This window comes from Antechinus flavipes, chromosome 3 (genome assembly GCF_016432865.1).
Source record: "Antechinus flavipes isolate AdamAnt ecotype Samford, QLD, Australia chromosome 3, AdamAnt_v2, whole genome shotgun sequence".
Lineage (NCBI taxonomy): Eukaryota > Metazoa > Chordata > Mammalia > Dasyuromorphia > Dasyuridae > Antechinus > Antechinus flavipes.
Genome location: NC_067400.1, coordinates 363,733,624 through 363,757,274, shown reverse-complemented (window position 1 = coordinate 363,757,274; position 23,651 = coordinate 363,733,624). Strand labels below are relative to the sequence as shown.

At 33.7% G+C, this 23,651-nt stretch overlaps 1 protein-coding gene and 1 pseudogene across 1 annotated transcript in view; both read right to left on the bottom strand.

The window, feature by feature from the left end:
- Window positions 1–1,534: 1,534 nt before the first annotated feature.
- On the bottom strand, window positions 1,535–2,404 carry LOC127557247 (nuclear pore complex protein Nup50-like; annotated as a pseudogene).
- An 18,089-nt stretch (window positions 2,405–20,493) lies between these two features.
- The window catches only part of THSD7B (thrombospondin type 1 domain containing 7B), a 61,585-nt gene continuing 58,427 nt past the window's right edge, over window positions 20,494–23,651 (bottom strand). The window contains exon 10 of the mRNA XM_051985806.1: window positions 20,494–21,683. Within this exon, the coding sequence (XP_051841766.1) occupies window positions 21,602–21,683 (82 nt within the window). The 3' untranslated portion in view covers window positions 20,494–21,601. The remainder of the gene's footprint in view (window positions 21,684–23,651) is intronic.

Genomic DNA, 23,651 nt, shown 5'->3' with positions numbered 1-23,651 from the left:
TCCACCTATTATAGTATCTAACTGCCCTAATTTCTGTTGAACTAGTTTGTAGTTTCGTAATTTTTTGTCAAATATTAATTCTTATCCCCAAAATTTAGATCTTTGGGTTTATAAAATACCAAATTAATATAGTCATGTACTACTATTTAAGTAAATAATTACTTAATCTATTCCACCGACCTATTACTCAGTTTCTTAGGTATTACCAGATTGTTTTGATGATTACTACTTTGTAATATAATTTAAAATCTAGAACTGGTAGGCTACTTTCCTTCCCAATTTTTTTTTTCATTAATTCTCTTGATGGTCTTGGCCTTTTGTTCTTTCAGAGGAATTTTGCTGTTATTTCTTTTGCTGTTGTTTAGTTAATTCCAGTTATGGCTGACTTTTTATACTTTTTTATGACTGACCCCTTTTGAGGCTTTGCTATAAGTCTTCTTTTGAGTTGTGTCTTGAACTTCCCCAGCACCACTTTTTAATGGTCAGGGTTTTTTGTTTCTTTGTTTGCTTGCTCATTTTCCCACACTATTTCTTGATTTTGAACATTATATTAAAGTTGGGCTTTGTTCCTAACATGGGGTAGAGAGGAGTTGCACAGTCTCAAGCTTCAAGATTTTTTATACTGTGTTTTCAGAGATCGTTTCTCAGTTTTGGAGTGTGTAGTGCTTACAAAGTGGAGTGCAATGAGGAGAGGTGTGGTCACTGCTTTCTTCCTCTTGATTGTGGTCCTTACCTAAGAAAAGTCTCTGATCCCTTGGGATTAAAATCAATCCTTGATTTCCTTGAAGTCTTGTGACCAAACATGATGCCTCTTCTCAGGGCTTCTGCTACTCCTTAAACAAAAGTGTCCCTTTTTGCCCTTGAACTATGACGCAGAAGTGTATACAGTCAATGGGCTTGTCAAACAGCATCTTCTCTCTCTTTCCACTCCTCCAGTTGTCTTAGGTTGGAACATCCCATTTAGATGTTTTGCTGACTCTGCCCCTCCCAGAATTCATTTTTTGATAAGTTATTTTAAAGTTCTTTGTAGGGAAAGATTAGGAATGCTTAGCTGACTGCTTTCTGTATTTCACCATCTTGAATGTACTCCTGGAAGTCTATTTCCTTCACCACCACCACCACCCTTTTTTTTCTCCCAGTTAAAGCTTTTACTGGCCATAGTAATTCCCCCCCCCCCCCACTATACCTTTTAGAATACTTGTAATGTTCTTAGAATGTCAAAGTAGAAAGTTAACAATAAAAGGAATAAGTATAAGGGGGGAAAGTAGCAACGTGGCAAACAAGTCTTTGAACCCTGTGCCCTCCTTCATCCTTCCTTTTTCTCCGGAAGAATTTTGTGCGGCTCATGGGCGGCCTGTGGTGTTGGTTCAGATGAGCATCATCATCGGGATGGTGGTGCTCTTCTCGTAGACAGGGAGGATTTGGGGGAGAGTACTTTGTTCTTGCCGGTTCGGGAGCAGAGTATGCTGGGGGAATGAAAACATTCGCGAGTATTATTATTTAAATTGGTGTCCGCTAGAACTAGAAGCTGAGTTCAACAACAGTGAGTTTCAAGTGCAGTTGACCCACGTCCTTCTCTTTTAAAATCATTATCTTTTTTTTTTTAGTAAAAGTTTGTATTTCTTAGAAAAAAAGGCATCCGCTTCTTTGACTGCAGTCACTTTTCCTTCTTCTGTACCTTTGCATTCAACAGCTGATGCATCCGTGTGTCCCTCAGGCATTATGGGGGAGAGGGAAGAGATGGGACTCAACCAGGGTCTCATCTTTGTCAAATATATGCACGTTTCCAGGAGAGAAGTTTTCCATCTGGTCAGAGCTCAACGGACCCAGAACTGCGCTGTCAACTTTTTGGCCAAAGTGAAAAGGAGGCAGCGGGCGCCACTGCCAAGCTGAGGCAGTTTCTTCCCTAGTAGAGCTTCTGCGCGCTTTTCTACCGCCCCCTCGGCTTTGTCTGGATAAAACAAAAAGGGGACATCTTGGGGCATCTATGACGGCCACAGAACAGCAGGCCAGGCCAGAGCAGCTGCTCGAAGTTTGTGAAGTATCTCTTACCTGACGCCTTTAAGATAGGCGCCAGGTCGCCGAGGGGATTGGCGTCCACGTGCTTAACAACCCAGTTGCGCAAAGAGCAGTTTAAGGCAGCCGGCTGACAGCATAGTACTGGCACTGCAGGTCTTCCCCTCTGTGCAGTGACTGGAAGATGAGAAAGCCGGCTGGCTGATTCCATTGGTCGTGGGATCGGTGGCTTCCTTGTCAGCCCCAAACTGAGCAGTCGGGCCATCTGCTGTACCTGGTCCAAAGATCGTCTTCCTTTCCACTGTGGCATTTGAAAGGCCCAGAGTGGGCGCAGAAGTCGTGCTATGGCCACTGGACAAGCTTGCAGAAGTGTGATGCTGGTGCCATTGAATCATTTTCCTCCTCCTTGAGGTACAAGCCTTTGAACTCTTAAAAAATCCCTCCTCTTTCAGACTCAGGTGATAGTCTTGCGTTTTGTCTTCTAGATAGACTTTCTGGCTCCACCAAGAATTTTCCCACTTGCTCCATTTCATCCTGTTCCTGTCTGTCAGCTCCTTCTCTGAGTTCTTCTTGACCACGTTTTTGTACCTGTTGGGCATCTCCATTTTCATACTTTCTTAAGCTTTAAAGCCTCAACCCCATTCTCTTAGCTTCATGGAAAGAAAAAAAAGTATATATATATATATCCAGATTGTTAGCCAATAACTCTTTCTCCATTCCACATCATTGGTTGTTATTCAGGGTGTGTTCCTCCACTATCTTCCATTACCCTGGTGTCTCTTGAAGAAATGTATGTTTTTTCCCCCTGCCAATGTAAATTACCTTTATATCTATTCTCCATACTATTCCATCCTCCCTTTTATCCTCAATCTGTCACTATTCTTTAATCTCTATCTATTGGTTGCTTCTCTGGTAATTACAATATAGCAATATTTCTCCCATCTTTAAAAAAAAAAAAACCCTCATTGGATCAGGCCACCTTTTCTAGTTATAGTTTATGGCTTGTACTATATAAAGTTTGTGGCTAAACTGCTTGAGAAAAGCATCAACATTGACTCTTCTTACTTACTTTAATCTCTTTTAACACCCCTATAATACATCTTCTAGCCTTATTATTCTACTCAAATTACAATCAAATCTAACAATATTTACCACCCTCTCTGCAACCTTCAACACTGTTGAGCACTCTCTCTTCCTGGGTACTTTGTTCTCACTAATTTTTTAAGGTTGTTTTCTGCTGTATCTTCTCCTATATATCTCTTCACTCCATCTCTTTAGTGGCATGTCTACTAACCATGAATATCTTCCATGTCTATGATTCTCTTTTCTGTCTCTGTCTCTCTCTCTCTTTCCCAACATTGGTCTATACCATGAGAGAGGATGAGATGTGTTAATTAATGGGAAAGGAATAAAGAGAGAGAGGATGGGGAGGAGAGGATATGGGAGCAATCCTTCAGGTGAAGATGGAAGGAAAGGTTAATAGAAAGATAAGTTAGTAGGTAGAAGTAAAGAAGAAGAGTTAGCAAGGATAGGAAGCTAGAAATAATTTCTGTATATGTATGTATATGTATTTATATGCATATATGTCTGTGTGCAAACATAAATATATCCATGTTTAATTGTAGCCTGCTTGGAGGAAGAAAGGGGAGAAAATAATAAAGGAAAAAGCATACAGCAATAAACAAAAGAAAACTTACAAGGAAGCAAAGATGGACAGTTCTAAATACCATATATTCTATTATTATATATGCTTTCTTGAAATGGAAATTTATTGCTATATATTTTGAATCCTTTTTTATGTTCTTCTGTATATATTTTATATTTAATTTTTCTATTTTTTAAATTTTACCTAAGTTTTAAATAAAAAAAAATTAAAATGGTATTTTTGCTGTTCCTTGAACATAACACTCCATGTCCTCATTCTGTGACTTTTCACTGAATGTTCCCTATCCCTGGGATATTATCTCTGCCTACCTACTTAAAAAACATATTGTGAGGATCAAATAAAATAATATTTTGAATGCTTTATCGGTACTTTTTTTTTTTTTAATTTTTTTTGCTTTCACTTCCCGGTGAGTTTCTCTCTTCCTCAGAAATAAAACTCTCCCTTTTATCTTTCCTCTCCTTTGTGGCTAAAGTCCTTGAGAAAGCCTTGAGTCAATGCCATGTAATGAGGAAATACAGTTAAACAAAATAAATAAACATGTTTGCAATGTCTGGTCACATTTATCTTATTCTCTTTATTTTACTATCTCTCTGACAAGAGGTTGAAAGCAGGTTCTACCATAAGCCTTTTGATGTCCCCCATTGTGATGTCACTGCACTGAGGCAGTATGCTGGGTTTGGCATCAGGAAGCAAGTTCAAATCCTGATTCTTCCATTGGGGCAAGTCATTACAGATTTTTGGGCCTCAGGCTCATTTTTCAAACGAAAAGATTGTTATAGATGGCTCTTACAACTCAAAATCTCTGATTTTAGTAGAGTACTTAGTTCTGAAGTCTTCAGTCCTCTGTTTTATATTATTACAGGTACTCCTTTTCTGAAACAGATTGATAACTGCCACTGTTGTCTGCAGGTACCTGGGTAACTGAAAAGACTGACATAGGCAAGACCCAAAGATTTTTTCCCAGTGTGTGGTACTCTGGGTATGATTGTCTGGGCCTCTTGCCATTGCCTGATCTGCTTTCATCTGCAAATATTTCCTGTGGTCCCCAGTGGCTATCATCTAGCTCAGGCTTCATGCTGATGCTGCTTCTCAGAAGTCAGTATTGTGGATGCCTGTGTATCACTGCATTTAAGCTCAACCGTTCCCTTAAAGCATTGTCTTTTCTGTCACTTTGCCTTCTTCAGCCTCTACTTTTAGAAGCTCCTTCAGTATACTTCTAGAATTTGCTGTGGAGAAATCATTGAATCATAGAGCTAAAAAGATTATAGCTAAAAAGGACCTAAAAGATCCAACTCCTCATTTTATATATGAGTAAAATGAGACCCTTGAAAGTTGTCAAGTTACTTGGACAATGCATCGAGGAAGTCAGTGATAGAATAAAGGTTAAATTTAGTTCTCCTGACTCTTACACAGTATTGTCATTATGCTAAACATAGTTTTATGCCAACCAAATTCCAAGACAACTTCATTTTATTTAACATAGCGAATGCTAATATCAATAAGGCAGTGTTGATATATTAATAAAGATTAGTATTCTGGATAAGGGAAACCTGAATTCAAAATTTCCAATATACCAGAAAATACAATAACTTTCTACAGTGGAAAGTTATTGTTGATTTGCATTTTGGCAGATCGAGTTTCTTTATCAGGGCTTTTCTATGCCAGTGAAATTATAGCTCTGTACAAAAAGGAAAAAAGAATAGCTATGAATCTTTAAAATGATATAAGGATGAATGATGTATTGACAGATGAATGATTGGGTTTAGGCATGCACATTGGCCTCTTGCTGAGAAGAATACACTTTGCTTTTCTAAGATGCAGAAATTGGCTTTTTGGTGAAGGGTACATGTGAGCCTTTTGGGATAGCAAAAAAAATGATTTATTGATATGTGTGACAGTGGATTATATCAAAGAAGACTGGTGACAGAACCATGAAGATTGCCCATTTAGTGGGCTATTAAGAATGAGGAAAAAACGACTTTGTATTGTTTCAAAGTGGCCTCTTTGTGAGATCACAGTCACATTTCTATTGGATTTCTAGCATCTTCGTCAAAGAAAAATAATGTAACTATAGGAAGTGCCTTCCACTGGGCACTATTAATGCCTACATGAGTACCGGCTATCCAGTGCAAGATGCTTCTCATAACTATACCATTTCTCTTAGGCAAAGATCTAACACATCCAGGAGAAATTGCCAGAATGAAGTTGCATCAGAAAGGATTAGGAAAGCCCAAGGCAACCCCTGATTTAACAGGAGATTGAAACTTGTGAGTTACACAGATGGTGCATCTCCAAAGGCAAAATAAATACCTATTTTTCAGGTTTACATCATGGGATAATATATGTGAAGGATTATTATTTCATTTTTAAAACACATTTTTAAAAGTTTTATGTTTTAAGTATTTCTTTTGTGGTAAAGAGGTGGGGGATTCATAACTGATACATATAAAGTACCTGGAGTCAAGTTATAGTGAACCACAGAGTTTAAGAAAAGCCTGCTATTTTTCTCTTTGAGTTTACTCTCTCAGTTCCACATGAGGGCAAAACTTAAGGCTATTTTCTGCAATGAGAATCATCCCCAGGCTATGGGATATAAATTAATGAAAGCATTTGTGAAGTATGTTTCATGTTTCAAGTATGGTGCTAAGTGTTGTGGCTAAAAATATAAAAGTGAAATAATTTCTGTCATCAAGGAGCTTATCTTCTACTGCAAGAAAACTATGTGTGTAATATAATAAAAATGACAATTCTGCCTACGTTGGTCTACTTGTTCAACACTATGCCAATAAAACTACCAAAACATTATTTTAGAGAAATAGAAAAAAATAACAAAATTCATCTGGAAGAACAAAAGATCAAGAATATCAAAGGAATTAGTGAAAAAAAAAATATAAGGGACAGTGGCTTATCAGTACCAAACCTAACACTATAGTATAAAGAAACAGTAATCAAACTTGGTATTTTGCTAAGAAATAGAGTGGGGAATCAATGGAATAGATTAGATACATACAAGATAATAATCAAAGCCTATAACAATCTAGTAGTTGATAAATCCCCAAACTCCTGCTATTTGACAAAAATTTCTGGCAAAACTGGAAAATAATATATCAGAAACTCAGCATAAACCTACATCTCATATCTCACACAAAATAAGATCAAAATGGATACATGACTTGGGCATAAAGGATGATACCATAAACAAATTAGGAGAACAAGGGATAATTTACCTATCAGATCTTTGGAGAAGAGAGGAATTTATGACGAAAGAACTAGAGAACATGATGAAAGGTAAAATGAACAGTTTTTAGTTACATTAAATTAAAAAGTTTTTGCACAAACAAAACCAACAGAAATAAGATTAAAAGGGAAGTACAAAGCTGGGGAAAATATTTACAGCCAGAATTTCTGATTAAGATCTCATTTCTAAAATATATAAAGAACTGTTAAATTTATAAGAATACAAGTCATTTCCCAATTGATAAATAGTCAAGGAATAAGAACAATTTTCAGATGAGGAAATTAAAGCCATTTAGTTATATGAAAAAATTCTCTAATTCACTATTGATTAGAGAAATGCAAATTAAAATTCTAGGATACCACCTCACACCTGTCAGATTGAATAAGATGACAAGAAAAGATAATGATAAATGTTGGAGGAGATGTAGGAGAAAACTGCTATTTTTCTCTTTGAGTTTACTCTCTCAATTCCACATGAGGGCAAAACTTAAGGCTATTTTCTGCAATGAGAATAATCCCCAGGCTATGGGATACAAATTAATGAAAGCATTTGTGAAGTATGTTCCATGTTTCAAGTACGGTGCTAAGTGTTGTGGCTAAAAATACAAAAGTGAAATAATGCATTATTGGTGGAGTTGTGAAACAATCCAACCATTCTGGAGAACAATTTGGAACTAGACTATAAAACTTTGCTGACCCAGCAGTGATATCACTGGGTCTGTATCCCAAGGAAATCATAAAGGAAGGAAAAGCAAGAAAAATGTTTAGAGCAGCTCTTTTTGTGGTAGTAAAGAACTGAAAAAGGAGTTATGCTCATCAATTGGGAAATGGCTGAACAAGCTGCGATACATGAGGGTAATGGAATATTATTGTTCTATAAAAAATGATGAACAAGATGATTATAAAAAGGCCTGGAAAGATTTACATAAACCGATGCTGGCCAAGACAAGCAGAACCAGGAATACATCATACACAATAATAACAAGAATGTGTGATGATCAACTATGAAAGATTTGGTTCTTCTCAGTGATTCAATGATTCAAAGCAATCCCAATAGACTTTGAGCAGAAAATACCATTTGCATCCAGAGAAAGATGTCAGGAGACTGAATGAAAATCAACACAGCTATGTTCCCTTCTTTTTTACATTAAAAAAAAAAATTATATCTCTCCAATGGTCTTTCCTGATATTTCTCTCCTTAGGAGAGAATGTGCATTAAAAATAAATAAACTTACTACACCCCCCCCCCCAAAAAAAAAAAAAAAGAGTCGATAGGTGCTTGGGATGTGAAACATGATCTGCCCTCGTGTCACAATTGCCTTTTATTGTCCTGCCTCGGTTTCCCTAATTGTTCTGTCTCAGTTCTTTTAATTGTTCTGCCTCAATCTCCCTGGTTGAAACCTCCCCTCCCCCCCCTGACCATTAGGACTGATATAACTTAGGGGCTGGCTACTCTAAGGTTATAAATTGCAAATGTGTAATCCCAGATAAGGGGGAGTTCAGACTTCCTGTCTCCCAAGTCCTCCTAAGTTATCAAGAATTTACGGTCCTACCCCCACCCCGTCAGAACTGGATTTATTGTCCCTTCTTGGAAATTCCTGCCATTTACCAATGTTTAGACTCCACTTCCTTGCCTACTCTGACCTATGGAAACATATGTATTTCAATGGAGTCTCACATTCGTTGCTGGATTCTTTGAGACAAAAGTCTAATTCAGCCCTGGGACCAAAATGAATCCTTTGGCCCCAGAAAATTTCTCCCCCTCAGAAATCCAAATAAAATATCAAAAATTCTAATCTCTACCTTGCCTCAGTTTCTTTGGCATTACACCCTGGGACCATTTAGATTATGGACTATGTGACTTTGCATTGTTCACTTACCAATCAAGACAACTTAGTTCTACAACAAAAATCTCTAGGACAAGATTTCTGTCCAGTTATCATGAGCATACAACAGCAGGACAGATGATGCTCAATACCATTTATGTAAAATAGCCAAAATACATCTCACATGATCGGAAGAAAAAAGAAATGGTAAAAAGCTCTGAGTGTGAATCTGAGTACCAGAGTTCAAAGCATACATCCGATTTTTACTACTTATAAGAGACTAGGCAAGTCTTACTCCTTAAATTTTAATCTAACATCCTTAGTTTCCTCAGTTTCCTCAGAGGTAAAATAAGGAGAGAAAATTAAATAACTTCTGAAGTTCTTACTAATTGTGGAATTATGATCTTAAGACAGATATACTTTGCTCTTTATGTAGATCTTTAAGTCTAGTTTAGAGCCTGATACTATCCTAAATCTTTCTATTGTGGCTTTCTCTCCTTGTTTTGCATTACCTTTTGGCAAAGTGTATTGTGGTACTCCATGGGGATGACATTTCTTGGCTCCAGAAACTCCAGAAGAACATCCACTGCTGTATTCTCACCTTCGGGAATGTCCTTGCCACAGGGTCAAAATCTTAGGGAACTCTGTTGCCAGTTAGCATGACATGGTATTTGGCAGGAACTACATTATTATTTCAATTTAACAATAACAGCACTTAAATATGGAAATGTCACCATTGTTTTTTCTCCTCTTGGCTGTAATTAGCAGGTGTCATTACCAGTTCCAATCATCCCACCCACTTCCTTGTTCCCTTGAATGTGTTATTAAGGTGAAGGATTTACTTGTAAGAATACCATACAATTCATTCTTCTTTGCTTCTTAGTGTAGCCCCTAGGAGGCAGTGTGCCATAATTAACGTGAATGCTTTTTTTTTAAATTGTTCATTTTAGTTTCTTACATGAAAAGTATCAGTTTTTATTATTGCTGTTGTTTTGATTTGACATTTTTAATATCTGAGAAAAATTCAATAGCCTCTGAAGTTTGGTACCAGTATATTAGTGTTTCAGAAACTCAAGTGTCATAAGTAATTTTAACTAAACAAAGTGATAATATATGTTTCAGAAAACCACCAGAAAGGAAAATCAATTCTGCATTTGAATTTGGTTCAAATAAATGCCATACTGTGGATCAAGAATCTGCATACCCTTCCTAAAATTTCTAAAGAATTATTGGCAATAAAAAGTCTTACTTTAACTTGTTTGGAGAGATGCATAAATTTGCCATTTTTCTTAGACTAGGAGATCTGTCTCCATGGATTTATTGAAGTATTTTAATCCTCTCCTCCCCCCCATATGAGTAATGGTGACCTGCTATTTCTCCATTACTGGTCATGTGTATTTAAGATTATTTTTTAATGTAGATTATAAACTGGAACAACTTGTTATGATGTTGAATCAAATTGGAAGTATATATCTCAGATATATAAGGTCCAGTGTCAGAAGAATCAATTATACTTAAAAAAAGGTAAATATTAATTGACATATAATTTTTTTGTGTTTGTAAACTGCCAAGGGAGAAAATCAGTAGGAAATCCAGACTGACATCTTATATGCCTCTGCAGTAAGCTTCCATGATTTTTACATGGGAAATTCAACATTTTTAGTGAAACATTCTGCTCACATAAGACAGATCTTTTTCTTTCTGCTATCATTTTCATATATCTAATCCTAAATCTCCTGTACCTATGATTTTTGGATAGGTTGTCTCATATGGTTAAAATGCATATTTATGTCCTCTACTCTAAAAAATAATTTATATTACTCTGTGGGTTATTTTTATTTTCAAATTTTTGAGGGAAGGGATATAACAAGGTATGATTTTGATGCCTATTCTCTAGTCATTAGCCACCATTTCTTTCCAATGCTTTGTAAACATTTTATATTTTCTTATCTGTATACACAATATATCTCTTAGTATAAAGTGAGAGACCCAAGAGTTTCTTATTCTTTTTTTTTTTTTTGGTCTTTGGGATCTTCACTGCTTTGCATATATAGATGCTTAATAATTCAATACATTTGAATTGAATTGGAAAATAACCCCTAAGAGGGTTGTATTTGGGTCAATATAAGAACTTCTCTGGATTCCTAATCTTTTCTACCTTGGTGCAGATATCAATCAAGCCACTTAGCTTTTCTCACCCTGTGTTATTCTTGTTCATGTTTTTCCATAAATTCTCTATAGAGAAGTCACCCAAAAATGCTTTGAGGCATTTTCCTAAGTCATTAAAAATTTAGTGGATTCTAGCACAATACTCGGCTTTTCCATATGTTATCAGCTTTCTGATAATATACTTTGGCCTACTTATATCCACTTTGCAACTTTCCATTGCACTTTGGGGTCATTTGCAAAAGAATCTCTATTCTCTGCATATACTGGTGCTTCATGATTTATAACCTCACAAAATCATCAGGAAAATGCTTATATTAAAAAGGTGAATGTTTTGTGACAAAAGGAACATTCCATATGGAGAGGGGATTGAATGTGGAGTCAGAAAGCAATTCTCTACTCTTGGTTTTGGTTTTTAATCCATTAAGGAAGGAAGCATACTTGAAGGCCTCCACATCTCTTGTAGCCCCAAATCTATGATATTTATTAGTTGCTGGCATCGTGGTTCTATAGAGAATTAAAAAAAAAAAAAAAACAGAACTAGATAGAATGCTTAGCTTAGAATATTATCTCTTTGTTATATTAGTGAGGTCTAGATTTAGGGTGGTCAAGGAACCAAATGATGAGATTAGGGTTCCTGGTGGTCAGGAAGTTAAATGATAAGATCTAGTGGCAAGTTTGGGGTTCAGGGAACCAAATGGAGAGGTTAGGCTCCCCTATACCCCCTTGGGATTCGGGGCAAAGGTAGGGAGTTTTGGGAAGCCCCTGCTGGCGGCTCAGAGGTCCTTTGTAAAGGAATTTACTAACCTGAAAACCTAGCTTGGTAAAAGAGGTTTGTTATAAGCATTGGGAAATCAGCCTTGGCTATGCATGAATAGAAAGACTGAATTCCTTAGTGGCAAAGTCTCAACAGGGGAGTAAAGTAGTGGAGGAGTCCTGGCAGAGAAGTAAAGTTTCTAGTAGAGAAATCCCGATAGAGGGTCATAAAGTCTCATTAGGGAAATAGGTGAGAAAGATAAAGAGAGGGTAGCTCTGGAAGAGAATATCATCCCAGCGGGCAGAAGCTTGCTATGCCAGGAAGAAAGAGAGTTTCTTTGGCATTTTAGCTTCTCTGCAAGGATTGAGCCCCAAGTTGTCTCTTTTTATCTACAAGCTGAGTTTCAGCTTGAGCTGAATTTGAAAAGAATTGAGAGTCTCTTTAATTCAATAGGAAGCTTAATCAGTAGTGAGTGTTATTAATGCGGGTAGTGGTCAGTCTCTCAGGATCTTTTATTGAGGCCAGGATTCAAGAAAAATCTGTCCTTTAAGGAGTTTTAGAGAGTTTTGCAGCTCCCCTCATTAATATGACTTAATCTTGTTGCATCTCAGTTTATTCATCAGTCAAATGATGTATGGTTAATAAATAACGTCAAAATTCCTTCCCAGCTCCAACTTTATGATTCTAAATAAAAACAATGAAATGTTGGACATAAAGTCATGTTATAGGACCAAAATTATATTTAGAATTTTTAAAAACAAAATAATGGTTTTTTTTTTAGAGAAAAAAGTAAACATTTGTGACCAAGCATAATAAATATGCTGTATTTGTTTCACTCTATTTGGTGGACTAGAGAGTTATTTAATTGATTGTTTTTTAATCTTAATTTCATTTTTAAATTAACTATCAGAAATAGAGCATTTCCATACATAAAAGGAAGATTGTATATGAAATCGCACATCTTCATTTTATACTTTATTAAAATACGTAAGGTCTGTGGATTATTTTCAAGACAATCTTGTGTGTCTGTGTTTCCTTTTGAATTTCTCTTTTGTGAACTTCAGAAAAAATTTAATGTCTTTCTGTTTTTGAAAATCATTGTTGCTACTTTCCAACTGCAAATAAATGAGAGAGGAAAAAAAATAAAAATAGTTAAGCAGGGACAACTAGTTAGTATAGTGGAAGGAGCACCAGCTCTGAAGTCAGGAAGACCTGAGTTCAAATTTGAGCTCAGATACTTAATCCTTTCTGTCTGTGTGATCCTGGGCAAGTCACTTTATCCCAATTGCCTCAGGAAAAAAATATATATATACATACATACATACACACACACACACACACACACACACACACATAAATAGTTAAGCAAAAGAGACTTTGTTCAAAGATGTATGTTTCTGCAATTTGTATCCTTCACCTCTGTGTTAGATGAGTCAGTGAATAAGCATTTATTGAACTCCTACTATATTTCAGGCATTGAGGTAAAGCATTAATCATAGAAAAGAAAGTCAAAAGAGAGTTCACATCTCAAGGAGTTCTCTGTCTGATGAAATATGCTTCATAATAGGTCTTCTACAGACATAGGGATCCATTGCTTTGATTAGACTTCCAAAATCTTTCAAATTATTATTTTTTTCTTTATGATGTTGTTCTTCTAGAAAACATTCACTTGATTTGGCCTCCTTGTAATATTCTTTTTTCTTTAATTTCTGTTATAATATTTAGGTAGTTGGCAGCCCTATTCTGAACAGTCCCCATAGTACTAGAAATTTTCCAATTTTACCAATCTACTTATTCCACTATAATCATCATGAATATCTTTTATTCTAGTTTGAATTAAAGGCCTGAAAATGTAGCTTTGATCTTTTTTCCTTACTTTTTAATATTATCATGAACTATTTTCATAATTTTAAATTATTACTATGCTCTCTCTTCTCTCACAGCTCTCTGTTACACAACAACTTTATAATTTATATCAAACTTCTCTTGCATAGTGGCAAAAACAAATAAATAAATAAAACATCAATAGCCTTCTTAATGGTATCTGCCTAACCAAATCAACTATTTCAAGCTTTTAATGCTTCTTCAAAGCCCTCATCATAATACTACTGCTAAGATGAGAGTAGGCAGAAAAGATTTTATGACAGATGAATTTCCAGTTTTAAATGGCATAAAATAGAGTTGTGTCCTATCTTCCCTTTTTTAGCTAAAATAACTTGGTACAGCTTTTTCAAGAGTTGGATGCATCTCATGCAATTATACAAACAAAGAAAATTCTCTTCTTTGTAATAACATGGGTTACTTTATGAGAGAAAGTGTGGTGTAGTTGACCACAGTTTTTATATTTATAGTCAGATGGCTTAGATTCAAATCTGGTGTTTGCCATTTACTACTTGGTTGATCTTGGGGAAGTCATGAAACTTCTTTTGATTGAGGTTCAATCCCTAGTCCAAATTCCCCTTGATAAAATGAAGAGGTTGAACAAGGTGAGTTCTAAAGACTTTTCCATGTCTCAATCTGTGATTCTTTGATTTCTAAGAGATGAATTTTTAAAAAGTTGAATTTTCTGTTAGGAAAAGCAGCTTAATATCAATTTAAATAAGAATAAATCTGTTTGATAATTATTTTCCAACATTTAAATATACAGTATTATGCTACATAGTCCACTCAAATAGGTTAAGACATTTGAATTGTTAGAGTGTCAAAATAGTTGTTAATACCTTCCTTTAACATTTTTTCAGGCCTGAAACATCTTTGTGTTCTGTCACTTAGGTTTTTAGTTTTTACATGAATAATCTTTCTTACATTTGTGCAGTTTAAAAACTAAATTTGGAGGAAAATATTGGCTTTTTTCTGTAGAAATTTCCACAGTTCACTTAGCCTTTTTTAGGACAAAAATATAAGACAGACACTTTAAATTGTACAACAGAATATTGTACAACAAAATTATGTAACCTCATAACTGAAGTCATTGAATCCTTGATATTTCTGTCACTATTCAGTGGATTCAAACAGGAGTGGACCATGTGTGGGTCTTGTTCTAGATCTTAAGGATGACCATCACTAAGATTAAAAGCCTAAAATGTTTACTGAGTACAAACTACTTATATATCAAGAAATATATTTCCACTTGACTATTGCTTCCCTTGGTTCCAAGTCTTAGTCTTTTTCTGGAAAGTGAAGCTGTAAATGTATCTATGACCCTGGATATTGATATTGATATTGTTATGTAGACTGACCGAGTTGAATGAAAACTTTTACAAAAGTCCCAATCTAAAGCAGGAAGACACCAATTACCTTTTAATATATTAAGCATGGAAAGGATAGACACACACAAAGGCTAGTTTTAGTACCCAAGGAAGCATATATGGTTTATTCTAGCTATTTTGATCTATATTCCCTTCACCCTGACCCTACTCATACTCCTGAAAGAAGGGGTCAAGTAGGACCTGTCATTAGTAGACTGTAATGTGGTTCTTGACAAAGGCTCACATATGCTGCTTAATATTTGAAAGTCACATCTTTGTCAACATGGTAAATTTTCCATTCCTCTATTTTTTTCTTAATTTTATACTCATATTAAATTTGATTATAAGAAACCAACACACTTGGATCATATTATTCTAGTTTGCTTTAAGAAATTGCCAGATTCCATTTTATACCTCTATTTATTTATTCTTAAATACATGGTGGGTTGATAAAAATATCCATGCTTTTTTTTGTTGTTGTTTATTTGTTTGTTTTTGTAAAACCAGTCTATGTACTAACCAATGGCCTTTATTTGAGGAAGTAGACAATAAATTCCTTTACAAATTTGTTGAAATATATGAAAAGTTATTTCCCTAGATAATCTTTTCTGTGTTTTTAAAAATAAGAAAATTTAAGAATTGGAAAGAACCATTAGAAAATCAATTCTTCCGATAGAATACAAATTCTTGAGGGCAATCCCTTTTTATTTTTGTCTTTTATCTCAAGCAGCAAGCACAGTGTTATTATGTTATTATTTTATATGCAATATATCGTATTCTAACATAATAACTATTAGTATTATATTATAATGAGAATTATGAAGTTATTATGGACCTTATATCATTAACTCCCTTTTTGCCATCAAATGCCACCTTAATTACAAAATTGCATAGTCTATAATGAACTTCAGTGCTCACTGTTATTGACTAATTCAACTTCCATACATGAAAACATTATATTTCTCTGGTTTTATTATTCTTCATTGGCAAGTTTTTAATTATATTTCTGTATTCAGTTTTCTAAGTTCTATCTAATCCTTTTTTTTTAATGGAAATGTAAAAAATAATTCAATCAAGATGAAAGAAATCAAGGATGGTTGTCATGGGTTTCTAAGTCACATTATTCTTGTGTTATGTATCATGATCGCCACTCAGGAACTGTTCACTCTTCCCCATTTTTTGTTCCTCTCATTATCTTCATTTTTAAAATGAATTCATTTTTAAATTCATTTACAACTTTTAAATTTTATTTTTTTTAAATTAATCTTTATTGAAATATATATATTTTTGTGTCATTAGAATTTCTCCAAGTCCTACCACCTCTCGGTGAGCCATTCAATCTCTTTTGCTACTTCTCTCTTCCTCTATCATTCCATTACTTGTCAAATTAGAGTAATATGTTATTATGGACCTTTTATGAGTACCTTTCCCACTGTCCACCCCAGCCTTTTTTCATCAAGTGCCATCTTAAGTACAAGAAAGTTGTAGCAAAACCCAGATTTTATAGGTAATTATACCTCTATTTGGATAAGGGATTGTAATCTTGCGTGTGTGTGTGTTTGTGTGTGTGTGTGTGTGTGTGTGTATGTGTGTGTAGGAAACTGGCTATCTTATAAAACTTATAGATTCTTCAAAATAATTTTTAAATGAATAAAGTAAGACTAAATTTGAATAAGAAATAAATGATATTAAAATAAAGATTTTTTTTTTCCTGTCCAAGTTCATGGCCGCAGGTTGGGATCTGTTTTAGAGGTGTTTTAGAACTTACTTCCTCTCAGGTCCATTTTCATAGGTCTTAACATTGGATTTACTTATGAAGGAAACAACTTCCTTTTAAGCTGAATGAGGAACTTTTCCTAATTGGGCAAATACATTACCCTTTCCTGAATTGGTAATATATGTATCAGTAAGTAGGATTTCTATCCTATTATTTGTAATAGATTTCAAAGCTAACAATGAGGATGGGAAAGGGGAAATAGATAAGCAATATATGTTAATAACTGTGAGAGAAAACTAGAAAAGTAAATATGATGAAGGGCATGCAGATTAAAAAAAAAAAAAAAAAAAGGAAGAATAGCCAGAGAGGCCCTCAGTGTTCTACCATTGACTTATAGGGAATAGAACAAAAGTTCAGGAAACAGATCATTCATCTGGGGCATGATATTGTTATTATAGGAGTATTCATTTCTTCTAGAATTCTTTATTTTCTTTCTTAAGATTTATTGGCTTACCTTAATAATAATTTCATCATTCCAGTAGTAACTGAAATAATAAAGAGGAATAGTCTCAGTATGATTTTCATCAACAAAAAGACAGTGATTCTAGAATATGGATAATGGGAAAGTTGGGGGAAAGTGAGCACTGCATTATAAAATCTATGATATAGAAAGAAAAAAATCTGAGAGTATTCTGACATACATGATGGACTTTTAATAAATAGATTTCAAAGCATTTGAGGAAAGTATCAATAGCATCCAATGTACTATAGTGGCAGTCAGTCCAGGAATGATTAGAAGCTCTTAATAAAATTCTAAAGTCTCAAAGAGAAACCATTCTAATAGGAAGGAAAAGTGGGAATTTACTATAAAGAACAATATAGATGCTTGGGAATCTCAGTGATAGTATTAGGTTTTAAAATTACATATACAGAAGAGTCAGATGAAGACAAGATTAATAAGATATATAATAGCCCATATTGATGACAATGAGAAATCTTGGTTGTATGGGAAGGGGTAATGATTTAAAATATATTCCTCTTCTCAAATTCAATTTGGAAAACATTGAAGATGCAATATTATAAATGTGGTCAGATACCATTGCTCTCTTATTCAGTTTTGCTTGACTCATTTTTTAAAATTACAAAGGAGGGTTCAATAAAGAGGTAACATATAGGAAAATGACTTTTTAGGGTAATTTTTTAAGAAGTAAAAATAACATCAGAATCCCTCGCCTCAGAATGAAAAAAGATTGGTGAGGAATGTTAAAGGGGAAAAAAAAGGCTTGTTATTGTTGTTGGTAAAGCTATTTTAGGGAAAATATGATGATCAAAGAAGGGACAGGAAAAAACCATAAAAGCTGGAAGTTAGAAAGCAGACCCACTAAGTTCTTTCTGACTTTGCTATTGGTTGTTTTTTTTTTTTTTTTTTTTTTTTTTTTTTTTTTGTGATAAGGAGAATCATCTTTGGACTGTAATATATTGAAGAAAATGGATATTAGGGAGATAAAACCTGAGATAAATAGAAATAGCATAAGAGAGCACCCACCTTGCTACTCTTTAACTCAAGTCACTAGAAACAGATTAATTGTAATATAAGGTATTGAAAGAATTAATAGATGATGATTTCTGAGTAACTATGAATGGTCTCTGAAAAAGCAGGAATATGGGAAGTCATCTAAAGGACTGGAAAAGTATCAATAGTTTTTTTTTTTTTTTTCAAAAAAGCAGGAAAAGGCCTGCATATGCTTATAAATTAAGCATATGCAGGTCAATAAGCCTAACTTTGATTCCTTGTAAAATTCTTAAATATATGATTAAGATAATGATTCCTGAATCTTTAGGAATGAAATTCCTGATCAAAAAACCCATCAATACTCTATTTAGAACATTATGGAGAACGAAAATTCTAAGATACAGAACTAGATGAAATAGATGCTATATAATGCTAGTAAAAATAATAATAAATTGTATAATTTATTAATTTATATTTTATTATTATATAACTATAATTATATATCATATATATAATTATAATATTAATTTATATAATTCATAATTCAACAATGAATTATATAATAATAATTATTATATGAAAAAGTTTAGAATCCTAAAACAACACTAATTAAAATGTCAATATATACCAATCACTTCTGCCTCAGAGAGGTTGTTACCTACTCATGGTCACATATTTAGTAAATATCTGAAGTAGAATCTGAACCTATTGTTTCTTGATTCCAAGTTCTGCATATTATTCACTATAGTACACTTTAGGTAATTTTACCTTAAATAAATGTTACTTATTTTCATAGGAGACTTTGAAAAGAGGTCATATCTTTCAAAGAACAAGGATTCTGCATTATTATTCACTTTATTCTTCTCAGCACCTATACAGTGCCTTACAAAGAGTAAAAAATTAATAAATGCTAGTGAAATGAAACAATGGATTGATCTATAAAGAATATATCTGTTTAATAGAAACACATTTTTTCCCTAGAATTTCAGTCTTAAAAATGTAAATGAATTCAAACCATTTTCTTCATGTCCAAAGAGTACCCATTTTTGTGCCTTCTTAAAAATTTTGCTTTTAAGGTACTTGTTAGCTAGCAGGCTGTCAGTCATCACTTCTCATTCCTATTTATGTACTTGCTTATCTAGTTTTCTCTCTGTCTTCTAATATATAGTTTCTGATATAGGAAATAAACTATATAACTATAATTTTTAAATGGTATCTAAAATAAGAATAAATAGATACTGTAAAAGAGTCTCTTTATGGAATAGAATTCATGGACTCTTGTACCCCTTCTTATAATAGTTATCTTATTTTTTTCTCCCAGAACTGATCTGAGGATTTCTTGGTTTTTGACTTTATTCTGAAGGATTGAGTGTTTTGGAATCTCACCTCTAGGTAAATATTTCACTGTATAGCAACATCTGGATTAATTTTAATGATCAGGTTATGAACAATTCTTTTGATCTGACAATTTTGAGTAGTAGGGTTAACTAGAAAACCCATTTGGTTTAAAACTTGTATGGTGATTTTATTTTTCTAAATATATTGAGTTATCTTTTCTGCTTTTGTAAACAGTGTCATGAACAAAATTCAGTCTTTATGTGGTTACTGAGAACGCTTATAAGGCCTTGGGAACAAGAATATGAACAACAATGGTCATTGTGGATGACTAGAAATGAAAAAGTAGATTACAAAAAGTTGAACTGAATGATTTCAGGACATAGTGTCCTTAAAAGTAGGTTTCTTGATAAGAGTTCATCATATGGCATTTGCTTTTATGTTGTATTTCTTAAAAGTATAAAGAAGAAAAATAAAAATAAAATTAATATAACTGAGAATTGCATAGTTAAATGGTATATTTGGTTAAATGAGATTTTAGTGCAAATTAAATAATTTGCCCAATAATCCATATTTCAAGCATGCCTCCAAGCTTCCTATTTTCTCATTTACACCTCATTGTTTTCATCTTTATAGTTATAAATTGATTGTTTCCTATTTATAGATCAAATACCATAAACAAATTCTAAGCAGGCTTTAAAAACTCTCCAAATTATATCATTTCATGTAGCTGTAATTGACTCAATTCAATTTAATTACCGTTTATTGACAGTTTACAACGATTTTGGGTTAGAGCTATGGTACCATTGTTGAGCATTGACAACCCATAGTTGTCAATAATTTCAGCTTTAAAATACTAAAAAACAAAACAAAACAAAACAAAACAAAACAAAAAACTGAGGAAAGCTTGGTTATTTAAAATCTTATTTGTAAGAATTGAAATTTCAAATAACACTGAAAAATGAAGGTGAAATTCTTGATCAAACAATTTAATACAGCTGAAATAACTCTCTCAGTCTCTTTAACATTTTATTTGTTATAAATACAAGTCAATACCACAAGATGGCACTTTCTTACTTGCAACATCTACTATTACAAACAGCTTCGGAAAATGGTTGCCACAGTTTTTTAATGTGTAATTTTTTTTTCAGTTATTATTTAAACTTTAAAAAAGCAAGACTTTCTACAAACAGGATTTGTGTTTGATGCATATTAAATGAGGTCAGAGAATTAAATTCAAAAAAAGAATATATAAATATTCAGATAAGAAAAGTGAAATTACAAAAGCAGGGTTTGTTGTAATTAAACTGAATTACAATTGTGTGTGGCCAATGCTATATCTACATGGCTATGTTTGAGTTAAAAGACAGGTTTTAATCATTAAAGAATCTACTCCATTCACCAAACTAGTCACCTACTTCATCTTTACATCTCTCATCCAATGCAGAATCAGTGCAGAAATAGTCATCTTTTCGACTGGTCTAGTAATATGTCCAACCTGATTCTTTTCTATCCACTTAACAGCACAGATATTCTATCCACCGTACAAAACAGAATAAGTTATTTTTCATGTAAAAACTCAGAGAATTTCTGAAAGAGTATCCCATTCTATGTTCATCAAAATAGGCGATCAAATTTGAAAGTCTTTGAACCAATATGTAAACTCTAGAAAACTCAGTGTTGATGTATGGGAAGAATAAAGAATCTGCACTAATATAGTGCATAAGGATGCAGTATTGAACTTGTCGTTGACAGTAGACGCCTTGGTTGGACTTTCCTCAGGATTGTCATCATGCCATTGAAGATTAATCTCATTCAAGTCTGTAGGAATTTCATGAGGTTCATTTCCTCCTATTTTCTGAGAGGAGGAGATGTATTTTTCAGGTCTCTTGAAGAAGGGGAGGGAAAAGGAAAACAACAACCCAAAAAAACCAGAATACCAGACCTAAAGATCTTTGACTCAGTGTCCAAATAAACCAGAGGCAAAATTATGTTTGCAATATTTATATTCTGCCCTGTATACCACATCAAGAGATTCCTCAAAAAACTGAGAAGTCTGAAAACTACAAAAGGGAAAGCAGTTAAGGCAGTTGATGTCTACATTTGGATTCCTTTTCATTTTACATGTCTAAGTCTCCATCGTAGGCTAAGGTCAGAGGCTTCTGTTGGGGAGCTGTGCTTTGATGCTGTTTTGGCTTCTTGCTGCAAGGAGAAAAGAAATTTTTTGTTCAGAAAGAGAAAGCATGCGACATACCACAAGCAGCATAACAAACTGCAGTTGAAGCATTAATTCATTTATGTTTCTAAGTAACAATAAATGAATTTTTTTAACTGAAATTTGAGGACTTCAGCTGGAAAAAAAAAGATTCTTTTTTTTAACCTTCCAAAGACTAAGAACAAAGAAGGGGAGATGACATTCCATTTTAAAAAAAAGTTTTAAAAATGTTTTCACTTCAGAAAGAATTTGGGCAGTCTAAGAAAGATCACTTACAGAACTAGGGGCATCTAAAAATGATTTTAAAAAGGAATTTGGATGCTTATCATTTTATCCACCCTCGTTGCTTATTCCTCATTTGATAACTTAACATCAGAAACAGCTGGAACAGTTTGAACGATGACTTTTGAGCCAATGTTTTCAAGTAAACTTCAATTGGTCCCTGCCTTGCCAGATCTCCTTCTGAAGGTCCTATTAGACAACACTTCCAATAAATATTTCCATAGTTACTCTAATGTGTGATATATATGTCATTCTTACATTTATTGCTGAGGGTGTTTAATGAGTTTGGCTATGCCCTTTCATAGATAACGAAGCCAGAACAGTTAAGGTCAGTCAGAGGTGTTGTGGGACTCAAATGAAATAATAGATTTAAAGCATTTTGTAAACTTTAAGGAACTATATAAATGCCAATTATTTTTCCTACTATTGGCCCAGTTACCAGGCCTCCAATCTGGCATTGACTAGAAGACCAGGCAGAAAAATAAACAAATAAAAAAAAAATCCAGTCATTCGAAATTAGCACTGACTTGTGGGCTAAGAGGACAATCTTTTATTATTATATTCTAAAATAAATGTACATCTTTTAAATGTCAGAACATTAGATTTTTTAATGGCAAATTGCTTATTTGGGGATAAGTCAAGCTGTGAGTGTGACAGTTAAGGCTTAAATCTTGGGGTCTGGATAAAAATGCATGAGGTGCATACTTTTCACAAATTCTTTATCCCAGATTGCTAGGAATTTCCTGCAATAGATGTAAAATATATCTAATCTTGCTGAGTTTTCACAATTATTTATGGGCATCAAACTATTCAGAATGCTTCTAAAACCAGAATTAACCATAGTACTTCTAGTTATCTCAAGGGAGTCATAAATATTTCAAAATAAAAATTTACTTTAAATATGTGTCATAAGTACACATATATACATTTTTTGGAGCCTGAACCTGTAATTTCATTGGTAGATTAATTGTCAAATGATGAAGTGAGGGATGCATTCTTATGTTTTGCTTTGTTTTTATTGATCTAAATCTGAGCTTTCATTAGTACAAGCAACTTCTGATGAAGAAACTGCCTCCACCATTTCAGATCATGGAATCATATATAATTTATAATCTTTGAGAGTTATTTTGGTCCTAAAAGTTTAAGTGACATTTCATGTCATCCATCTAATATATGTTGAAGACAAACTTGAATTCAGGTTTTTCTGGCTCCAAGGTCAACTTTATTCATTATCCTGTAATTAAGAATGATATTTTAATGTTGATTGGTATATTTGTATTTCCATATGCGTAAATAAATACACGCATACATTACATGCACATAAAACACATGTGAAAATAAACACACATGTATATGTGCCTATATGTGTATGTGTTTGCTTGTTTAAGACTCTAGATTTATAACTGGAAAGAACCTTAGATGGCATCTAATTCAAAATCCAATTTTATAGATGAGAAAACTGAAGTCTTTAAGAGAGGAAGAGATTCCCTAGGTCTCATATAGATAAATGTAGCAGACTTAGAATTTCAGTTCAGATTCTTAGCCAGAAAAAAGATATTATGTTCTTTGCAGCATAATATATCTCCAGGTCAAATTTTAAGTCCCTGTCCTGAGTAACACTTCAGTTTTTCCTATGAAATCTTCTCTTTTTCTCTTATCTTTCATGGACTTTC